The 19,688-nt window shown below is 39.4% G+C and overlaps 2 protein-coding genes across 4 annotated transcripts; one reads left to right on the top strand and one right to left on the bottom strand.

Moving 5' to 3' along the window:
- Window positions 1–45: 45 nt before the first annotated feature.
- On the top strand, window positions 46–13,727 carry hpn (hepsin). Of its 2 annotated transcripts, none has more exons than XM_018684058.1 (13): window positions 46–438; window positions 1,344–1,492; window positions 7,009–7,116; window positions 7,286–7,327; window positions 8,116–8,245; window positions 8,337–8,456; window positions 8,628–8,668; window positions 9,015–9,216; window positions 9,475–9,665; window positions 10,722–10,817; window positions 11,061–11,203; window positions 11,507–11,671; window positions 12,020–13,727. In XM_018684058.1, exons 2-13 carry the CDS (start codon window positions 1,456–1,458, stop codon window positions 12,062–12,064), a joined length of 1,320 nt encoding a protein of 439 aa, XP_018539574.1. In that variant the 5' UTR covers window positions 46–438; window positions 1,344–1,455; the 3' UTR covers window positions 12,065–13,727. The 2 variants fall into 2 exon arrangements, with proteins under 2 accessions (XP_018539574.1, XP_018539583.1); XM_018684067.2 differs by having other exon boundaries at window positions 48–438; window positions 9,015–9,180.
- On the bottom strand, window positions 13,018–19,327 carry LOC108888182 (B-cell receptor CD22). Of its 2 annotated transcripts, none has more exons than XM_018684045.2 (11): window positions 19,227–19,327; window positions 19,080–19,132; window positions 18,565–18,903; window positions 18,255–18,479; window positions 16,945–17,223; window positions 16,010–16,300; window positions 15,781–15,850; window positions 15,345–15,375; window positions 14,839–15,000; window positions 14,636–14,745; window positions 13,018–14,098 (listed from the first exon to the last, which is right to left on the bottom strand). In XM_018684045.2, the coding sequence occupies exons 2-11, from the start codon at window positions 19,120–19,122 to the stop codon at window positions 14,038–14,040; spliced, it is 1,611 nt and encodes a 536-aa protein (XP_018539561.1). In that variant the 5' UTR covers window positions 19,123–19,132; window positions 19,227–19,327; the 3' UTR covers window positions 13,018–14,037. The 2 variants fall into 2 exon arrangements, with proteins under 2 accessions (XP_018539561.1, XP_050931844.1); XM_051075887.1 differs by having other exon boundaries at window positions 14,839–14,997.
- Window positions 19,328–19,688: the final 361 nt, after the last annotated feature.

Here is a 19,688-nt window from a genome sequence, read left to right as displayed (position 1 = left end):
GACGTCACTCGTGCCCCCTCTAGTCTGTGCAGCTGACCGCTCTCAGGACGACCACACTCACGGACGGAACTGCGGATAAACTTTAACTAACTTTGTTTCACCTCGTCCAGCCTTCCAAATGTTTCACTCTTTTCTATTAAAAGCGGGCGCAGGGGGTTTTGGTTGACAGAAACAGTTCAAACTGTCGCTGAAAAATTTGCTATCCTTTTTTTCCTCCTTTCTTTGGGGTCAGTAACCTGTGAAGAGAACAGAAAAGGATTTACTGAAAACTGGGATTTACCTGTGGTGGCGTGTTGACAGTACTATCGCCTGTCTACGAAACAGAAGGTTTTTTGCTTTTTCCAGAGAAAAATAAAGCGGATTAGAAGAAAAAAAAGAACAGTTTTTTTTTTCATTAAAGGAGAAGGCCAGGGCTCCACCTGCTGCAAGAAAAGACAGGTGAGTCACTTTCTGGAAGGCGAGTGTAAGAGTGTATTGTAGGGAAGCTAGCCTAATTTTGCTTTCATCAGTATTACCAGGCTTCAGGTTATGCTTTTGTAATAAAATAGGCCAACTGTTCATCTTAACTCTATTAACTTGTTTATTGATATTTTTAATCTATTAACAGTCTCTGTCCCAAGATCTCTGGAGTCTGGTCTTAATGGGCATATATTGCTTTATATTAATGGATTTTTAAGTGTTACAGCTTCTAATTGATATTGTAATACATTAGAATATGAGGCTAAACTTGTTCACTAAAGAGATCAACCGTAAGCTAAAGGTACATCTTAACTCCCTTTAAGAATGTTTTACAGGTCTCATATGACTTCATGTCCTGCTGTTTACAGGCCAGTGAGTCCTGTAACTGGTTTAACCTTTGCTGATGGTTTATTAACCGAAACACCCCGTTATCTTTGATGGCTTGAGGAACTTTCTCACGTGTCACAGAAATCAGAGAAAGCCGCTTAGTCAATATACAAAATAATTTCTTCTGTTCACACATTGTTACACAATGAGAATCTGTTAGTAGACCTGGCTTTTGGGAGGGGTGGGTCCTTGACTGGGTGGGTCTTTGTGTGTGTGTGTGTGTGTGTGTGTGTGTGTGTGTGTGTGTGAATCAACTAAACATGAGTGTTATGTAAAAACATGGATGTTGATGTAACCTATTTGCACTTTAGGTGTTCATCAATCAGAATAAATAAGGTATATTATTAATAGTATGCGTGAGTATTAGTATGTAAGGGTTATTATAAAATAGGATGATATTAGTAGATGGTGAAAATAGTCTTCCTCTCACTTTGTATTAAATATGATATTCAAATTTGACTGAATTTTTCTCTCTGTGTATCTCTTCATCATTGCAGGCTTAAGGGACTGGTTAGGGCTTAGACCACCTGCCCTGAGGAGTCAAGGAGAGAAAGAAGGAAGGAGATAAGTCATCATCTACTGTTGCCCTCTGTCTCCCAGTCCATACAGATGTATGCTGAGAAAGTTGTAACAGAGGGGAAGATGGGTGAGTGTGCATTTTACATACAATGTTGTTCTTGCTCTCTACTCCTGCACACACTTTCACACACACACACACACACACACACTCAAATGCATGGATTAAAATGCTCTACTGGTCATGCTGCAGCTCCTGCTGCCTGTTCTCTGTATTTGGGACCAGGCATCAGTCCACTTGACAGTTAATCATTAACAGATTTGTTCAAAGCTGGCTGGCTGTGTCTCGGATGTTCTCTCAATTTATTTTTGAGGTTTGTCTTTCAGCTTGGAAAACATTTACTTAGATTGGTTGTAATATATTTTTCATCCAATAAGATCAAGTCCTAATTCAAACAGAACAGGAAGCAGGAATAACCTCAGTCTGTTACACCAGCTACACTTTATTGCAACACATCATATTTAGAGAAATGACAACACACTCTTCTGGCAACAAACAGCTCACTGTTCCCCTTGTTACTACCAGTATGAAGCTCTCCTTCCTTATTCCAACACAGCATCAGCATCAGCAACATTCAAAAGGAAACACATCTGTCCTCCTTTTGGTTGGCATTAGCTGTAATGTTGTGATGTTGAAGTGCTGGCCAAATGCTATGCAACTTTATGGCTCCTAATGAGTTTACTGCAAATTATATAATTTACAGAAGGAAAGATAAGATTACTTGCTGTATCTTGCTGTTGCTAGATAGCGGTGAAACTATGTGGGTGACACTTACAGACTTACAGACACTTACATTTACATTTTACCACTTACATTTTCCTGGAGTGTCAATATTTTGGACTGATGTCAAACATAACTACTCTAGTACAGACAGTACAGTAAAGTCACCCTTTTTATGTTTTTACCTCATAACCCTACTAGACAACAGACAAGTACTCACCTTAAATTGCTGGGCCAAAGTGAGTGCCGCACAGTGAGGCCAGTGGTCTCCCATCAAGCGAAATCTTTAGTGAAAAACTGATATAATCTCCTAATTTTCTGTCATTCTCATCAAGAGGTCTTCTTGGTCATTGTGTCCTTGTTGTTCTGTAACTTACTCTCTGTGTCTGAATGTGGCTAGCTAGATGTTTGGTTTTTACAGCTTCTGTTGCCTGACTGAAGGGAGTCCACCCAGAGCCAATGAATCAGGCAGCGACTTTGGTGTGTGTAATTACAAGAGAAACACAGTCTAGTCAAGGAGTGGCACATTTGGTGTGGTGTATTTTGTGTATGTCTGTGCTGAGATTAGGTAGGCGGAACACAATTTTCAGAAGGGAACTCTATTTACCTTATAGTGACATGTTTGTACACCATGCATGTGTGAACAAGTACGGAAACACAGACATCCACACCCACACTCAAACAATCACACAAATACAATTTTCGTGTAATCAGGCCAATAGTTACTGCACATGATTGTGTTTATTTTTACTTTTCCGCCATGACAACCACTACAGAATGAGTCATAGCTTCTGCTGTCTTTAGCTTTGTGTATGTGAGGTCTGCTTCTGCTTCATCCCACTCTTACCATGCCCAGATACAGTCCAAATGTCAGTCTTTAAAAGGACAAAGTATAACACAGACTATGCAGTGTCAGCATCCACTGTAGTGGATCAAGAGAACTAATAAACCTAGCACATAACCTTTGAGATTTTTTCAGTGAAATTAATAATTACAAGATCAAGAATGAACTTGCTTAACTTTAAGCCATCACACACATTAGTGGGTCTGCATGTCAAAAGATCTATCCCCATGATAACTTAACAAACTATCCACTGATGAATACTGTGTGATACAGTTGTTAGCTGTGGAAAAAAATAGGTAGCAGACCTTGAGTTGAAATTGTTTAGTCAAATCCACCCACACTATATGACTAACACTCATAAAAAGGGCTCCAGAGGGTTTTCCATAGAAAAAGGGAATTCTGAGAAGTCTTTGCCATTTTGAGTGCAGAATCTGTTTTCTGTTTTTCATGTTCTTCTCTTAATTTTGGTCATGGGAGGGGAAAGGACCGCTGCATATCTCATGTGGTAGACAGCTGTCTCCTCTCACTCACAGTGAGGTGCTACAATGGGACGGTGTTATGCATGCAAAGCTAAGGGTATCCCTCCCAAAATCCCACAGAAAGAGAAATGACTCACTGAACCTTTTCCACTTTGCTGCATCTGGCTGGTCTTATGACTGATGTGGATAGAAACCTAACCTAAATATATATGTATAGTATGTTCATGTGGTTGGGTCACTCACAGTGAAGTGATGATTCATTCTTACCACTCATGCCAGCTTTATTTACTGCAGTGGCAACAAACCAAAGAATTTATCCAGTCACACTGTGGGGCAGCCCTAAATGTTGACTGAATTGTGAAATTCTGTACAACAGTGATGCATTGTAACACTTTTCTTCTTCTGTTGAAAAATACATGTTTTTGTTTGGCATAAATTAAACTCCTGTGTGACTTGACAGAGAAATGAGTTGGAAGCTCTCTGATGTCCAGTTTTCTGATAATGTCAAACGTAATTAGTAGAATTGTGTTATCCAACTCAGATAAAGTTACTAACTTTTAATACCAGAATACAACATTTTACTTTAAACTTCTATCTCTGTCTTGCTATGGATATCTCTACTTTATTTGAATTCTATACAATAAGATAAACAACATATGAACTGCATTCACAAATGTCTGCTAATCTTTACGGTCCACTATACCACAGTGGTTTTAGAAGAATCCTGCTTCATAACACACACATACAGATGCACACAGGAGAGGGTGGTCTCAGGTAGATGTGGACACAATAGAGTGCTTGTTCTGCAGTGTGATTAGGAAGAGCACTGTGTGGTAGGAAGAGAGAAGGACAGAGGGAGGAAGAAAGGAGTATGAGAACAAGGAGGTGGGCAGTACCAGGGTAGGTGCTTGAGCTCAGGTTTGTGGAGGGAACTGAGGGAACTTTGGGGTATTTCCTGGAAACTAATATCATGTCACAAGTGACACGAGCCTGGAATGTCTTCTGATAATATGTCCAGTGGATTTCTGACATTGATCAGACTTTTACTATGTTCAGATCTTCTTGTTTTTCACTTTTATCTTTTTCTTCGTGTCTCTCTGGGTCCCCAATCGCAATTTTACAATCCAGGGAACAATAACACCATTATCATGCTGACGGAAAGTTTGGAGGCTAAGCCTGAGAAAGGAAGGGAAGAGGAGAAGGAGCAGACATGAGGCACAAAGAGGGGAGTAGAGGCAGGAGGGAGATGGGTAGAGAGAGAGGAAAAGAAAGGTCAAGGAGCAGGTGGAGTTGGCTGATGAAAGGTTGTGACGTAGAGGGAGGAGGAAGATGTGAGGAGATAGCAGAGAAGAAGGCTTAGGTCAGTGGATTAGTAGGGCTACACAGCTATCACATTTCTTGATAACAAAATAGAAATTCGGCAACTGTGGGACTAAGCTGTGTGTGGGTCTGTACAATACTGGATCTATGTCAGTCTTTGAGTGTACTTCCACAGATCAAGATACGGGACTCAGAAGTCTACATATAAGCTAAAGAAGTGAGAGTAGGTAACTGTGCAGGATTGTTCTTATTTTACACTCCCCATTTCAAAAGACTAAACACCTTAAAAACCACCCTAAAAGCTTAATGATAAACAACTCCATCAAAACATTTTAATGGAAATTTTAGAATTTTGATTATTTTTCCATATAACATTAGAAAACTAGAGGTGTGAGAGAGGAGCGAAAACAATGGAGAGAGACAGAGGCAGGAAGGAAAGTAGGCATGTACAATGTTTTCTTTAATTTGATAGGGAACACTCATATACTTACACTATCTCCAGCTGTTTCCTGGTGTACAGATGGATTATAGTCCTGAATGTCTCATGCCTGTAGTAAACAGAATATCCCCTAAAAGTCTGCACACTTTTTGCTTAGAACAAATAACATCAACATAGGCTGCAAATCCCTGGTCACTAATGTGTATATGTGTATTAGGACTGTGTTGGTGTGCACAGGCTAATTTAAATCTCTCACATAGGTCTTTCTCACTGAAGACATTTTGTGAAAATAATAAAATAAATGAGGGAGTAATTCCATTTAGCTGCTTCAGTTTCATCATCCTTTGTTCACTGTCACATTGTCACACGGCTTACTGGGACTGGGAATTATCATTAATATTTTAATGTTAGTATTCTTTCATACCTTTATGGTTCTAATTAGTGTTTGGTGATGTCTACCCAAGCAGCAGGGCCTTTAAAGGGAAAGCTTCATCAACAGAATCAATTGGTCAGCTTTCTTCATTCATGTATTGTTGTGGTTGGCGACCAGAGTCATAAAAATAGGTAGCAGGTCAGAACCTCTCTCGTTAAAGCAACAGGTAAGATAACATAACATTTCCTGTAGTCAGGATTTACATCTTTTGTCAAGACATGTAACCCTAGCCTCCTTCTTTTGTCTGCACTGTTGCTCTAACTTTGATGATGATGATCATCATCATCATGTATTTGTTTAAAATGCTTGGTGGGAAGTGAAATGAGCTGAGCTGTGTTACGTGATATGAGATGCTGCTGGCAGGTTGTCAGCTCACATAAAAAGAAGCTTTTTGTCTGTTCAGTTACCCTAAATCAATGCTCTCCTCCACATTTAGTTTAAGTCGGTAAAAAAATCCCTGACAAGTCTCAGATATTTTACAAAACAGAGGATGAAAAAGAGAGATGGGAGAATGAAATGTCAGTGGAGAGGAAAGAAGAGGTGAAACAATAAGACTAATTATAGCTTTGTTTCATTATAAGTGTGTGAGTAAGCCATGACAGTGAGCCTGTGTGCATAATACCAGGATTCTGAGACTGGCACAGTTTTGAATGGATTTATTAATGTTAATGATTACACCTGTGTTTTTCAGTCCATTACATGTTTGCAATGAAAAATGTGTATTAACTCAAAGCTGTGGGTCAAGTTGACAGACTGATCAGAGCAGAGGATAACAGGGCAGAAAGAGACACACTGAGAACAACGCATGCAGGCGCACACACATACTGCACGTGCACGCGGGACAGACATGGCACTATATCCTAGTTTAAGAGTTTGTTCTTGCTTTGTGGAGAAATGCTAGACTTTAGACTATTGATCTAATCCGTGTCATTTGTACTTTTCAGTCTGTGCCAGGAAATGTGCTGTGTGCCCCTTCACATTGGGACACTGAGCTGAAACCAGTCATTTGACTGATGTTTGTTATAAGGTGGCTGAGTCCAAAAAAAAACCCCAATTCACCCCCCAGCTGTCTGAACTTTTGCCTTGCATTATTTTGTCAAATGTCTGCATGCATACATAAATGTGAGCAACAACACAGTTAACTTTAGGTCACTGTAATATTTACTCTTTTGATTTTGCTCCATGTGTTTGTTGGTATGTAATGTAATGTTGAAGGCTTGAGTGCTGCTGTATGTGCACACTGGCATGTATGGGTCCATGTTGGTCTCTGTCAAATTACTCCATGTACACTCATGTGTATTTGTATGTGTGTGTGTGTGTGTGTGTGTGTGTGTGTGTGCGTGTGTGCAGGGAGCAAGGGAATATCTCTGACCTGTGTGTTGACCCCCTGTCGGGTGATTGGGGTGTGTATTATGTTGCTGATCTTGGGAGCCATCGGAGCAGCCGTTTGGGCCGTAGGTTAGACCACATGCTCGCACACATAGAGACACACATTTTTCTCAAAAAAATGATGACCATAATCTCTTGTTTTGATATTTGAAGGTGTTTGTGTGCTATAAAATCTGATGATCAAAAGTCTTTTCTTATTTGCTGTCACACATTTTTTTGTTTTTTTTAAATTATGTAGTTACGTATTGCACAATGGAGGAAGACACAGGACTGTATGATGGTGAGTATGAGGCAACATGCATTTGATTTAAATTCATTGATTTCTAATATGTAGTCTAGCATATGCGTGATAAACATCCAGTATCACTGGGACCTCAGTGTAGTTTTGTTGTTTGCTGAACAGTTGGTTCTGCAAGAAAACAAGAAGGTTCTTCTCCCTGCTCAGCCCATGCCCTTCACCTACATCCTTGTAGCCATAGCAACATCTTCAGCAGCTAATACTAGCTTGAAGCCTCAGTGTGCGAGGAGTAGTAGACCAGAAGTAGATTCACTTATTAACTGACAGCTGTAAGCACCCACCCCTGACTTTGGCCTTTTCTGATTGGTTAGAGGGGCGAGGCTTACTCAAGAAATTTTGAAGGGCATGTCTCTGCACTGCTGTCAGGCTGTTCAATGAATCTGGGTCACAGAAACCTTTGACAACATTTCTCCACATTAAGATACATTTTAGAGGATATTTCAGCTAATCAGTTTCAGGTATAGAGTGCATACTGTAGCTTTAAGGAGGACGTTGTTTGCTTTTGGTCCTCTTTGTTTGTTAGCAGAAACAAGACAAAAATTTCATCATCAAGTCAGGCTATGGGCCAGGATATTCTTTACAGGATTTTTAGAACTTTGTTAGGGTAATATTCATATACTGATTTTCTATTTCTGTAGGATTCGTGTCCAAATGCAGATTTGTGTTTTTAATCATATGTTCTAATAGCAAATTTAAAACAACTAAACCTTTTATAACCAAAGTTTTGCACAAGCTAAAAAACTGAGGTAGCTGCATTTCATCCCCTGCAGTTCAAGTAAATTCTGCTGACCAACATCTCAGAGTCTTTGACTCGACTCAGAGGAGGTGGCGTCAGGTGTGTTCCTCCTCAGCCAATGAACTGCTTGCTAGCATCAGCTGTGAGGAAGTGGGCTTTGTCAGGTGAGATATTTTTGCAATTATATCTCAGTGTCACTCAGTGTGAGTGTAGTGTTACACAGGACTAATGTGTGTGTATGTGTGTGTGTTTCAGTGTGGTGAATTACTCAGTCACATCAGTGCCAGAGGCCAGTGGAGATGGTGGAGAGTTCTTCTGTGTCAGACAGGAAGAGCTCAGCTACGGCAAGAAAATTAAAGACTCATTGTTCCCTTGGTAATCCTGCACCTGTCTTACAGCAGTCTGACCTTGTACCACACTGTCCCCTCTGTTGCTCCTCCTGCTGTTTCTTTCAGTTGTCTACTCACTTAACATAGAGAAAAGCTCAACAGAAATATCGCTTGAATGTTTTCTTTTCCTCTGTTACTAACTCTGTCTTTGTTTCAGTGACTGTGAGAGCAGGGAGGTTCTCACACTGTTGTGCCAAGGTAAGATGTGAGCTGAGATCTGCACTTCTGTCTGACACACTGGCACACTTCACACTGATACCTTATACCCACCTCTTATCTTTTCTGCATGCTGGATTTCTAATCTTGCTTAACATTTTGTTATTTTTGCTTCTTATTCTTTGTGTCTGATGCTTTTTATCTCACAGCCTGAGGTCTTTTGTCTGCTCTATTTTTGTAGCTTTTCATTGCTTTTTTCTACTCTTTCACTCACCCATTTAAAATCCTCTGTCTGTGCTCTTTCTTCTGTTCATAGAATGTATGTTTATTTCTTTCACCTACCCTGGCAGTAAACTTATTTTCCTCTCAATCTCTCTCTCCTCGGCAGACTGTGGCAGGCGCAGTTTTGCAGTAGACCGTATAGTAGGTGGTGTTGATGCCAGGCATGGCAGCTGGCCTTGGCAGGTCAGCTTGCAGTATGATGGAGTTCATCAGTGTGGAGGATCCATCATCTCAAACCGCTGGATCGTCTCTGCAGCTCACTGCTTCCCAGAGTATGTGACAGAGGCTAATTTAATACAGAAATCAAAGTTAGTACATGTTTGTCTAATTGGATTATTTTATGGGTTTTATTAACAGGAAAGAATACAACTATCTTTATCTTTTTCCATGTGAAACTGCACTTATTTTCAACACATTTTAATATAGCATCAGTATGTAGTGTGCCAGTAGGATCCAGGGAGAATCATGTCAACATCATGTGTATGTGTGTGAATTTGTCTGTGTGTGGACAGCTGAAAAAGCTTGCATTGTTGCTTCTTCTTCCTCTGTCACTCTTTCCATGCTAGACGTTACCGCTTTGTTAATCGCTGGCGTGTGCTGCTGGGCTCCGTCTATAATAAACCAGTCAACGCCAACGTGGCAGAAGTGAAGACGATCGTTTATCACAGCAGCTACCTGCCCTTTGTTGATGCTAACATTGATGACAACAGCAGGGACATTGCTGTTTTGGCCCTCACCCAACCACTCACTTTCAACGGTAGGACTCACAAAAGCACACACACACATTCATGAAATAAGAAACAGACTCATCCATACACACACCTGACCATTTAATTACATGCTGACAATGAGTAGACATGAGGAATAATGGCAAAGTAATAGAAAGAGCCAGAGAGACACAGGGAGGCAGTCATTATGTTAATTGGCCTTTTTGGGTTTCCTGTTTCCTGTTCCTGTCAGTGGGACAAAAGGTCTTTTATTTGACATAATAATATCATTACTGAACAGGATGTAACAACCAGTTGCTCTTATTTCTGCTGTCTTTCTCTGTCCTGGAATCCCATGACTCCTTCAATAAAAGATGCACCCTTTAATGATAAGTGAACTACAGTAAATCTTGTCATCCATAGCAATGTTACTGTTGAGGCAAAGGAAAAGATGATGACACAATTGTGATTTACACCATCATGTCATGGTTGTATCTTTATATGCTGTAGAAGTAACTTGAAATAGGAATGCAACAAACAGTGATTCAGTAGGTCATGTCTGACATCTAGTGTTTGGCATTAGTAATTACAACCACAGCATGAAGTTCACTGGGTTGAAAATAAATGAAGTAAAGAAGGTTAAATGGCTCTGTCTGTACAGTGTGCTGTTTCATTGTTGTCAGAGAAAAGTATTTTTTGTGTGTGTTGTGGATGATATGAGCTTTTTGCTCACATATTTCATGACTAATTTAGCCATAAAAGTTGGAAGTGAGAACAAGATGAGTTAAGATAAATATTTGTCTAAACCCAAATGAAAGTTAGCTTCAGTTCTCTGATACTGGATATGTTAAGAACAGCTGTTCCAGGCCATCTCAGTCCCTCTCACTGAAGGCCGCTGATGACTTAAGGCCTCATTTTACCATGACTCAGTGAAAGGACATAAGGCTGGAACCCATTTATCTTCAATAAATATGTCTTTGTTTCACTGATCAAGGACATTTTATTTCTTTGTCTCCAGTTTCCAAGTGATGTTTTTGTGACTGTATGTGTGTTTGATGGTGCAGTATGTAATAACATAATAAACATGTCTGTATGTTCGTGCGTAGAATACATCCAGCCTATTTGCTTGCCAGCATATGGTCAAAGACTGATAGACAGACAGATGGGAACAGTGACAGGCTGGGGAAATGTTGGATACTATGGTGAGTTTACATTCACAGCTGTACAGTAATACACTGATGTAAATTATTAATTGTTGTCAGATGACATGGCATTTCTTGACTTTTTGGATTGAAAGTGGTGACAGCCCTTTTATCTTTGTAGTAGTTTTGTATTTAAATCTATTAATCTTCTATTACATATTGATAAATAAATGCCTCTTTTCAGATGAAACCCCTCTGCAGTATTGTTGTTTTTACATATTTTTTGATATTTTTCACTCACAGGTCATCTAGCAGATATTCTCCAGGAAGCGAATGTCCCCATCATAAGTGACGCTGTCTGTAATGCTCCTGATTACTATGACAATCAGATCACCACCAGTATGTTCTGTGCTGGTTATGAGAAAGGAGGCATTGATGCCTGCCAGGTTAGAGTGTGCCTGTGTTGATGCATTCTGCTGCTTAAATACTGGCATGTTTATGTGTTTGGGTTTCTAATCATGGAACTGAATTCTCCGATATGTCCCCATGTGTGTATCTTTGTGTAATCTGATGTGTGTCTGTCTGCTGTTTTTGTGTGTTTATAATGTGACACCTATGTGTGCCCAGTGCATGCACCTGCTTGTTTGATACATTATTACATTTCTACTTACTTGAATTTCTGTTTGTGCTTTCCTAAAATGGGCGCTTACAATGTGTCTGTAAACTGCTACCATCACGTGTGGTTTCAGGGAGACAGCGGTGGCCCTTTCGTAGCAGAGGACTGCCTGTCTAAGACCAGTCGGTATCGTCTGCTGGGGGTGGTGAGCTGGGGAACAGGCTGTGCCATGCCAAAGAAACCTGGAGTCTACACCAGAGTGTCCCGGTTTCTGCCCTGGATATCTACGGCCATGAGGGTGAGAGACTGGGCACCTTTTGTTTATTGTGTTGCCATTATGCTATAATGTCAACTAGAGAAATATAGACAATAGTGCCTCTGCCATCGCATCTAGCATGGCAAAATATTTATACATAGCATGGAAAACAGAATGATCAGTTGAGGAAAAGCTGGTATTTCCTAACACCAACACCCACACACTCAAAACACATAACTGCCAAATTAAGGGAACAAAATGTCTTAATAAAGGGTTTAGCCACCAAATGCAGAAATAGTTCAGAGTCATGAAATCACAGTTACATTTACTGGAGATATGTGTTATGCACATTACAAATATATTACACAATTTCTGTTCTCTCTCCTCTAGAACTATCACAACTCACCTGGGGTTCACAAAATGGCCCGGACATGAGATTGCCGCTCCCATGTTTATACTTTTTCTGCACTTGGATGACAATACGGACAGATCCTGTGGATGTCAATGGGGAGCTTTACAACTGGGGGGCTGGTCTGTGATGTTCCCTTTGTATCACGGCTCTAGATCTCCTTTCTTACCCAAAACATTTTACTGAGAATTTACCCATTTCTTGTACCATTCCCCATTGTTATATGTTTGCCAGTATCATACTCCTTAATAAACACATACCAGATCATAAGCAATTGGGCAGTTAAACATTTTTTTGTTTTTCAGGTTCACATTATATTAAAGTGCCAAGTCTCAGCTTTAATTTGAGTAGGTTTACATCAATATTGAAAGAACTGAGTGAGATATAGCCTCAAATGTAAGCTGACACTTGACACTAAAATGTAGTATTCATTATTTTTATTTCAAATTGAATGTGCTTAGAGCAAAAATATGTAACTGTCCAAAAACTTATACTGTCTGGACTGTATCCTGTGTCTTTGCAGATATACAGAGACTGAGTTCTTTAAGAGACAAGTTTTAAACTCATAAGCAAAGAGTTACTGAGGTTGACTAACTTGAGATTATTTTTCTGAGATGACTTTTTCCTCTCCTCTTGTATTTTTTTAGCTCCATACTACTGCAATCTCACCAGAAGTCAAGGTAGAAATGACCAGTATGATGTATGAGCTAAACAGCAGTAAATTGAATCAAGACTGGTAAAGGCTCAGGTTTATCTTCAGCATTCCACATGTAATTAGAAAGATTCATATTTTAAGAAACTTAAGTTCTTTATCTAGAGATTTTATCTTCTTGCTCCATATGAGTCACTTTCTTCAGATGTGGACTTTCCGTTGCCAGTGTGTACGTCAAGCACAGTAATTTGTCATAAGGATCTTGTGCAACCTCAGCATTTTTAGTACTTTTACATTGTGTAACACAGACACAGGCAGACACAGATGTAACATGTATGTAACACATAAGTAATCAGCTTTATTTTGAAAGATTACACACATCATTTTGTGATTTAACTCACTTGTGTCATACATGCCATGTGTTTTTATATGCAGTAGCCTGACTTTATCATCGATAATTATTCATTCAAAATCTGTTTTTTTTAAATCAAATTCTCATGTTTAAGATGGACTGGTGAAGATAATGCTCACATTCAAATCAGTATTTTGCTTTGTTTTGTAAATATTAGTCAGTACCTTGTTTATGTAGATGTTTATGTTATGTTACAGATGTCTAAATGATCCACAGATCTGAGAGAGCCAAGAGTGCAATAACAACATAAATGACGCTCTCATGAAATATAACTTTTACAACATATTATAAAGACTTTACTGTACCTGTGAGGACCTGTAGCTATCACTGAATCTGTGTCCTGCACTTGGCCTAAATAAAGAATGGGATGTGAGCACTAATAACATTCCTCAAAATAAATGTAAACCCTCACTGGAACTGATCTTTAACTCTTGACTAAACAGAAAGTAATGTAATTTAAACAACATAACCCTAAAGGCCCCGACTACACACCACCTTTCTGTCTTTGAAATAAACTGAATGTACAGTATCTACATTTATAGCAATTATGAAGTGTACTAGAGAAATAAGTATGTATGTAAATTGTATGAGTATTGTATTGAAGTAAAGCCTTAATTAAAAACCACTTGCCCAAAGTCATTGTGTGATAACATCACATTTACTCTTTATACATTTCCTGTACAGTATCCTAGGCACCATAAAAACAATAAAGTCTCTCTATTAAATCAAACATATTCAAGGTAAGATGAACTACCTACACTGGCTCACAGTATTACTGTGCAAAGTATAAGAAAAACACAAATCCCTGCAAAAACACAGTAATATAATAAATACATCATAAATAAAAAGTTTAAGGAAAAGGACATTTTCAACCCTTTAACAAACACATGAAGTTGGGCTGTTTTAAATCTGAGGCACTTGTATTCAGACCTGGATCAGCTGGACTTAGCCACAGTAGCATAAATTACTGAGTCGTCCCTCTCTCCTGCTTTGGACCTGAGGAGAAAATTATGGTTTATGTTAACATCTATCTATAACATCTACATGCGAATACACTAGGCTTAATATTTGGGAGATACAAATTTACAGATAACATCACTGGAAGGTTTTATGGTGTTTTCAGAGTGAAGGCAGATTCAGAGGTGATTCAGAGGCAGTGGGATTGTATATAAAGTCCATGCAAGGTTGCGGGTAATGAGGAAGTGAAATGTGGAAGGGTTTTTCAGTGGCCACTAAGTAAGACTTTCTTGTGTGGTTTAGGTCAAACTTGGGAAGGAATTTTCACTCCTGACCTCAGTTACTGTAAGATCCTGGTTAAAGCTCGGGTCATCAACAAAAGCAACTTTTCATTTTTCCCAGTGAAAGTCAAACTTGTTTTTTTTTCCATCATAATAATGTGTTATTTTATAACTTGGTAATTGCGGTAACAATGACTAAAGAATACTGATATGAGCTAGACTTGACCGACAGTGAATAATAAAGTGCAGTGACACTATAGTGTTGTAATGTGCAGTGTTTGGACAGTAAACCTACCAGGACTCCTGAGGAGCTCTGTTGTTGTTAATGTGATGAGGGGGACCGGGGTCTCTGGGTTTGATGGTCACTGCTGTATAGGTGACCTCAACTTCAGAAGAAGTGGGATCCTGAAGAGAGAGGAGACCAGAGGAATCAATTTATACAAAATCTGGTGTTTTGTTTTTTGCATTTGAAGATTCATGTCTGTGCACCATATTTACATCATATTCACAGTGTGAGTTCCTCTGTGAATGAGAAGCAACATCCTGAGCAGCAACAGAGGGTGGAAATGTGTGGACGTTGGCATAAACTGGGTCAATCTGATCTTCACTGGCTGAAAAGCTGGAACCTTCCCCATTCAGAGCGGGGTCATACACAGTCTGCTGGAAGGGAACAAAAACCCAAGTTAGATCAGGTTTTTTTTTTTTTTTTTTTCACAGGTTCACTTGGGGTACTTAGAACTTCTGTTTTAGCTCCACTAAAACTGTGTTACTGTGAGACTTCATGTGAAGATCAGGTTAGAAAGGAAAATTCATAAATAAGAAAACACCACAGGAAAACCAATACAAGATATTTCACTTCTTTAAATCTTGACTGAAAATGATATTAAAATTATTTTGCTTTTTCATCTGTTACTGCTTAGATTCTTGCATCTCTGACAGTTAATTCAAAGAGTTTAACTCAGATTCAAATCAGATATTTGATAACTTTTATTGGACGTACTCACTTTTTTCTCTGCACGGGTTCTCAGTTTCTTCCTACCAAAAAAGACAACAAAAGCCAAAAGCAATCAGTAAATATCAAAAACCAGAAAATTCACTACATTCAGAACAGAACATTCTTCGTAGTTGCTCAATCCTGTGGTGTCACATTTTGGGGAAGTTGTCATCATGGGAAATACAGCTTGATACTTCTATAATTGTTCATATTTTTGCTCATATTTTTAATGATAATTTCTGACCGTGTTAGAGGTCGGCTAATGTATCACGTATAAAAACTGAGTGGCTAAAAGTGGAAATTAAGATGAGACACACACATGCTGCCGTGACAACATTAGATAAAACACATCAAAAAAGATACACATCATGTGGAAAAAGCCATGCAGAGACAACACAAAGATGTAAAAATGTCACATTCACTCTCGTCACCATTCACTTACTCACCAGAGCAAAAGAAGAACAAGCACAAAAAGAACAACTCCGACAGCGGACAAGATTGGGATATAATGGCTGCCTGATGAGAAACACACCATGAGGTTAGATTACTGTTGGTGGATGATTAAATTCCTCTGCCTTTCACCACTTCAGACCTTTATCTGTTGAATATAATTTAGCTAAGATTTTTTTTTTTCAATCAATGTAAAAAGTAACTTTTCTAAAGCAGAACACAAACCATGCTCCTTTCCTGTCATGGTCAGCAGCACCTCAGTTGAGTTGTTTTCCCCCACACTGTTCCTGGCCTGGCAGAGGTAGAGTCCAGTGTGGGATGCCTCCACAGAGGGAAGAGACAGCACCTGGCCTGAGCCCACCTGCAGCATGGAGCCGGAGCTGGGAGAATCTGTCCTCTTGTACCAGGTGTAGTTTTCTGCCACAGGGTTAGCCGCGCTGTTGCAGGTCAGATTCACACTGCTGCCCTCAGTGACATGTGGAGGATCCACTGAAACTGAAATGTTCATTGGATGGTCTGAAAAAAAGTAGAAAAGTTGAATAATTTTATTCCTACATGAGACAAGAGAGATGACTTTGCTCTGCTATTGTACAAGGATGAAGCTGTTCTCAGTCTGGGCTCCCACCAAGGGACATCAAACTGATAAATTTGAGGCCCTAATTATTGGAAACAGAACAACAAGGGGAAAAAAATCCAATATTTTTAAAAAGATTTTTCTCAGATTTGTCCTTTTTATTGTGATATACTGGACACATTCACCTCTTCAGGCCTCTAGAAATCCTTCACATACAGTCTGAGAGCATCTTAGATCACATGCTGTGATTAGGCGTAACAACTGCTTTATTTGAAGGGGTCACAAATCAAAAAAGGTTGGGGACTACTCAACTAGAGGACACTCATTTGACTGGACAACTATAAATATGCATTTTTTCATCAGAATATTTTCTTCAAAAGTCTACATTTTTTCCTGACGTGCTTATGATATCAGGTAATTCAGACTTTCCTACTTCGTACTGTGACTTGTTAAGGGTGAACTCCTGAAATGAGAACCAACTAACTTCTATTGTGTGCTTGTATCCACAGCAACACAGTCTCTGTAACAAATCAAAACACAAACATTTGAAACCAGACGTCTCAGTTTAACACCTCATCATACTTACAGTGGACATCGAGGTGGATCTCAGTAGAGTTTATCAAGTCAACGCCCCTCCGGCTGATATTATTCCAGGCCTGACAGTGGTACAGTCCACTGTGGCTGGACTGGATGTCAAAGATGATGTGGTTCTGTCCTGAACTGACAAACTGTCTGTCCTTGTACAGGCTGTATCCACTTCCTGCCACAGGTGGGTTGGCGTCACTGCTGCAGGTGAAAGTCACTGAACTTCCTTTGATGACGTTTCCTGATGGACTCACCGACAGTGTTACTTTCTCTGGAGCATCTGATCGAGAGAAGATCAGGAAGTTTAGCCACAGAGATGAAGAAATCAGTTTACAGAGATGAGAGGTAGACATGAAAACAAAAACATGAGAGAAAGAATTAAGGAGGACTACACTATTCAGGGTGTGTCATAGGAAAACAGAGTTGAAGCCTCCTGTTATAAACAACGTAAATACTTTTCCCAGTTCATGACATATTTCTTACATCTGTATATTAGTGCATACAACACCCTTCAAAGGCTGTGATTTTGCTTCACAAGAGGTGCTGGTCCCCTATAGGGGCAGCATGGGATGACTTCCATTGTTGGATAAAGAGCCTCCTACTCATCATCCACTCTAAACATTGGGAAAACAGATTCTAAGTCTCCCAGTATATGAGGAGGCTTCAAAAAGTTTGTGGAAAAAGGACCGTTGGAAAAAGCAGTTTAAGTTACTTAATAATAACTTAAGTTAGTACGAGAATGTACAGGTGCATTGAGATCAAAATCCTTGCATATGCTTTTTAGCTATGTACTTTTTCTACAAACTTTTTGAAGCCCCCTTGTACATAACCCTGGGCAGAACTGTACCTGTAGACTGACTATCCTCTCATTATGTTCATATACCTGACACCAAAAGTCCTTTCTATGTCTGAATAAAACAAGCTGTTTAATGTAATTGTAATCATTCCTACAATCTATGAAATAAACTGGTCAGGTGTTAACTGTGGTCAGTGACTGATTTCATCAAATAAATCAAGTATATCTACAACAAGTAGATGTACAGTGACAGGAGGGGAGGAGACAGTTTAAAGGGTGACATTTTGGCTCTGAGGTAACAGACTCTGGAAAACTGCATCCTCATAACAGATCTAATATGCCTTTTTCACAGAAAAATTTCAACATGTCACAATAGTAAAATAACTGATGGTTGAATTCCATTTCAGGTTCAGGGTCCTGGTATTGCCTCACTGTCACACTGCCATGGCTTTTTGAGACAGTTAAATAGAATGGAGTCATGTCTAATGTGAAAAAAGTGTTAACTGTGTACTCACATTGAACATTCAGAGGAACAGAGGCAGATCTGAGCATCTCTTGTCCCAGGACTGCACAGTAGTACTTCCCAGCATCTTCTCTACTGGCCTGGAAGACTGGTTTCTGCACAGGTCTTCCATCTCTAAACCAGACAGTGGTTGTATGTAAGGGACATCCTGACACACAGGTCAGGCTGACGTCATCTCCCTCTGTCACAGTGCTCGGCTGTACGAGGGTGGTTAACTCTGGTCCAGGAACAGAGACACATTCATTTTACTAAACCTTTTCAGCTCATGGGAATTTTTTCTTTTTCCATTATTTTATCATTACCTTTTACGGACAAATAAGCAGAGGTTTTACTCGTCCATTTGTTGAATGTTGTCACAAAACTAAAATAGTAGTTTCCTTCATCACTGTGTTGTACGTTGTTGATCTCCAAATCACAGTTTCTGCGGTGGTTGCCCACGTATCTAAAGTGGCCTCGGGGTGAGGCGAGTTTAGAGAGGAGAAACAGCCTCAATCGGCCAGACACATACTGGGCTTTAGACCAGCCCACATTATTGACAAAATGACCATAAGGGTAGTCATAGCTGCACTTCATAACTATCGATGTCCCTTTCAGAGCACACTGATCTTCAAAGGTCACGCCCCAGTTTCCACTCCAGACACCTTTGGGCAAGAATAATAAAAGATACAATCAGTTAAATTTGACTGAAGCTCTAGATCCCACAGGAATAGGTAGACTGTGATAATGTATTTAATTATTTGTCAAAGTTCTAAGCAGAGGTTGAATAAGATCACAGAAATTTCCTGTACATTAAGTAATGAACAAACTGTTTCCTTACCTGGGATAATAACCAGGATGATCAGAATCCAACTTTCCATCATTAAAATCAACCTGGAACATGATGATTCAAGACACACTTCATTACTATACAGTCTGTGGACAGCAAAATGTTAAATAAATCTGTATGAAAGTTAAAAGGACTCACCAGCTGAAGCAAATTGACTTATTGCTTAACCAGGATATGATTTTTGTTGAGTGAAAAGCAGAAGTAGGAGGTTGTTCCCTCCCTGCTTCCTCTCATCATACCAACACACACTCAGACTGCTGATTACATAAAATTAGAAAGCCTCTAATAATATGTTTCTAATCTAATCTAATCTAATCGAAAGAGTCTCCGTGGCAGGTGTTTATTATTATTATTATTTTATAGATTTGTGGCCATGTGTTAAAGTGGCATGTGCCAAAGCCAGTCAAACAATCTGAAAACACAGGAAAACACTGAATGCAGTGACCTCAGTACTCAGTGCAATTGATAAATGGCTGCACCCTTTGATTTTACTTACTGACCAAAATCTTTTTTAAATTAATGGTAGTATTTAAAGAGCAAATTTCGAGTTTTCATATGTAATGGTGGTGGTAATGAGAGAAAGAAGAACAGAGAAATAAA

This window comes from Lates calcarifer, linkage group LG15 (genome assembly GCF_001640805.2).
Source record: "Lates calcarifer isolate ASB-BC8 linkage group LG15, TLL_Latcal_v3, whole genome shotgun sequence".
NCBI lineage: Eukaryota > Metazoa > Chordata > Actinopteri > Centropomidae > Lates > Lates calcarifer.
The sequence above is the reverse complement of the archived record's forward strand: the minus strand, read 5'-3'. Positions and strand labels throughout refer to the sequence as shown.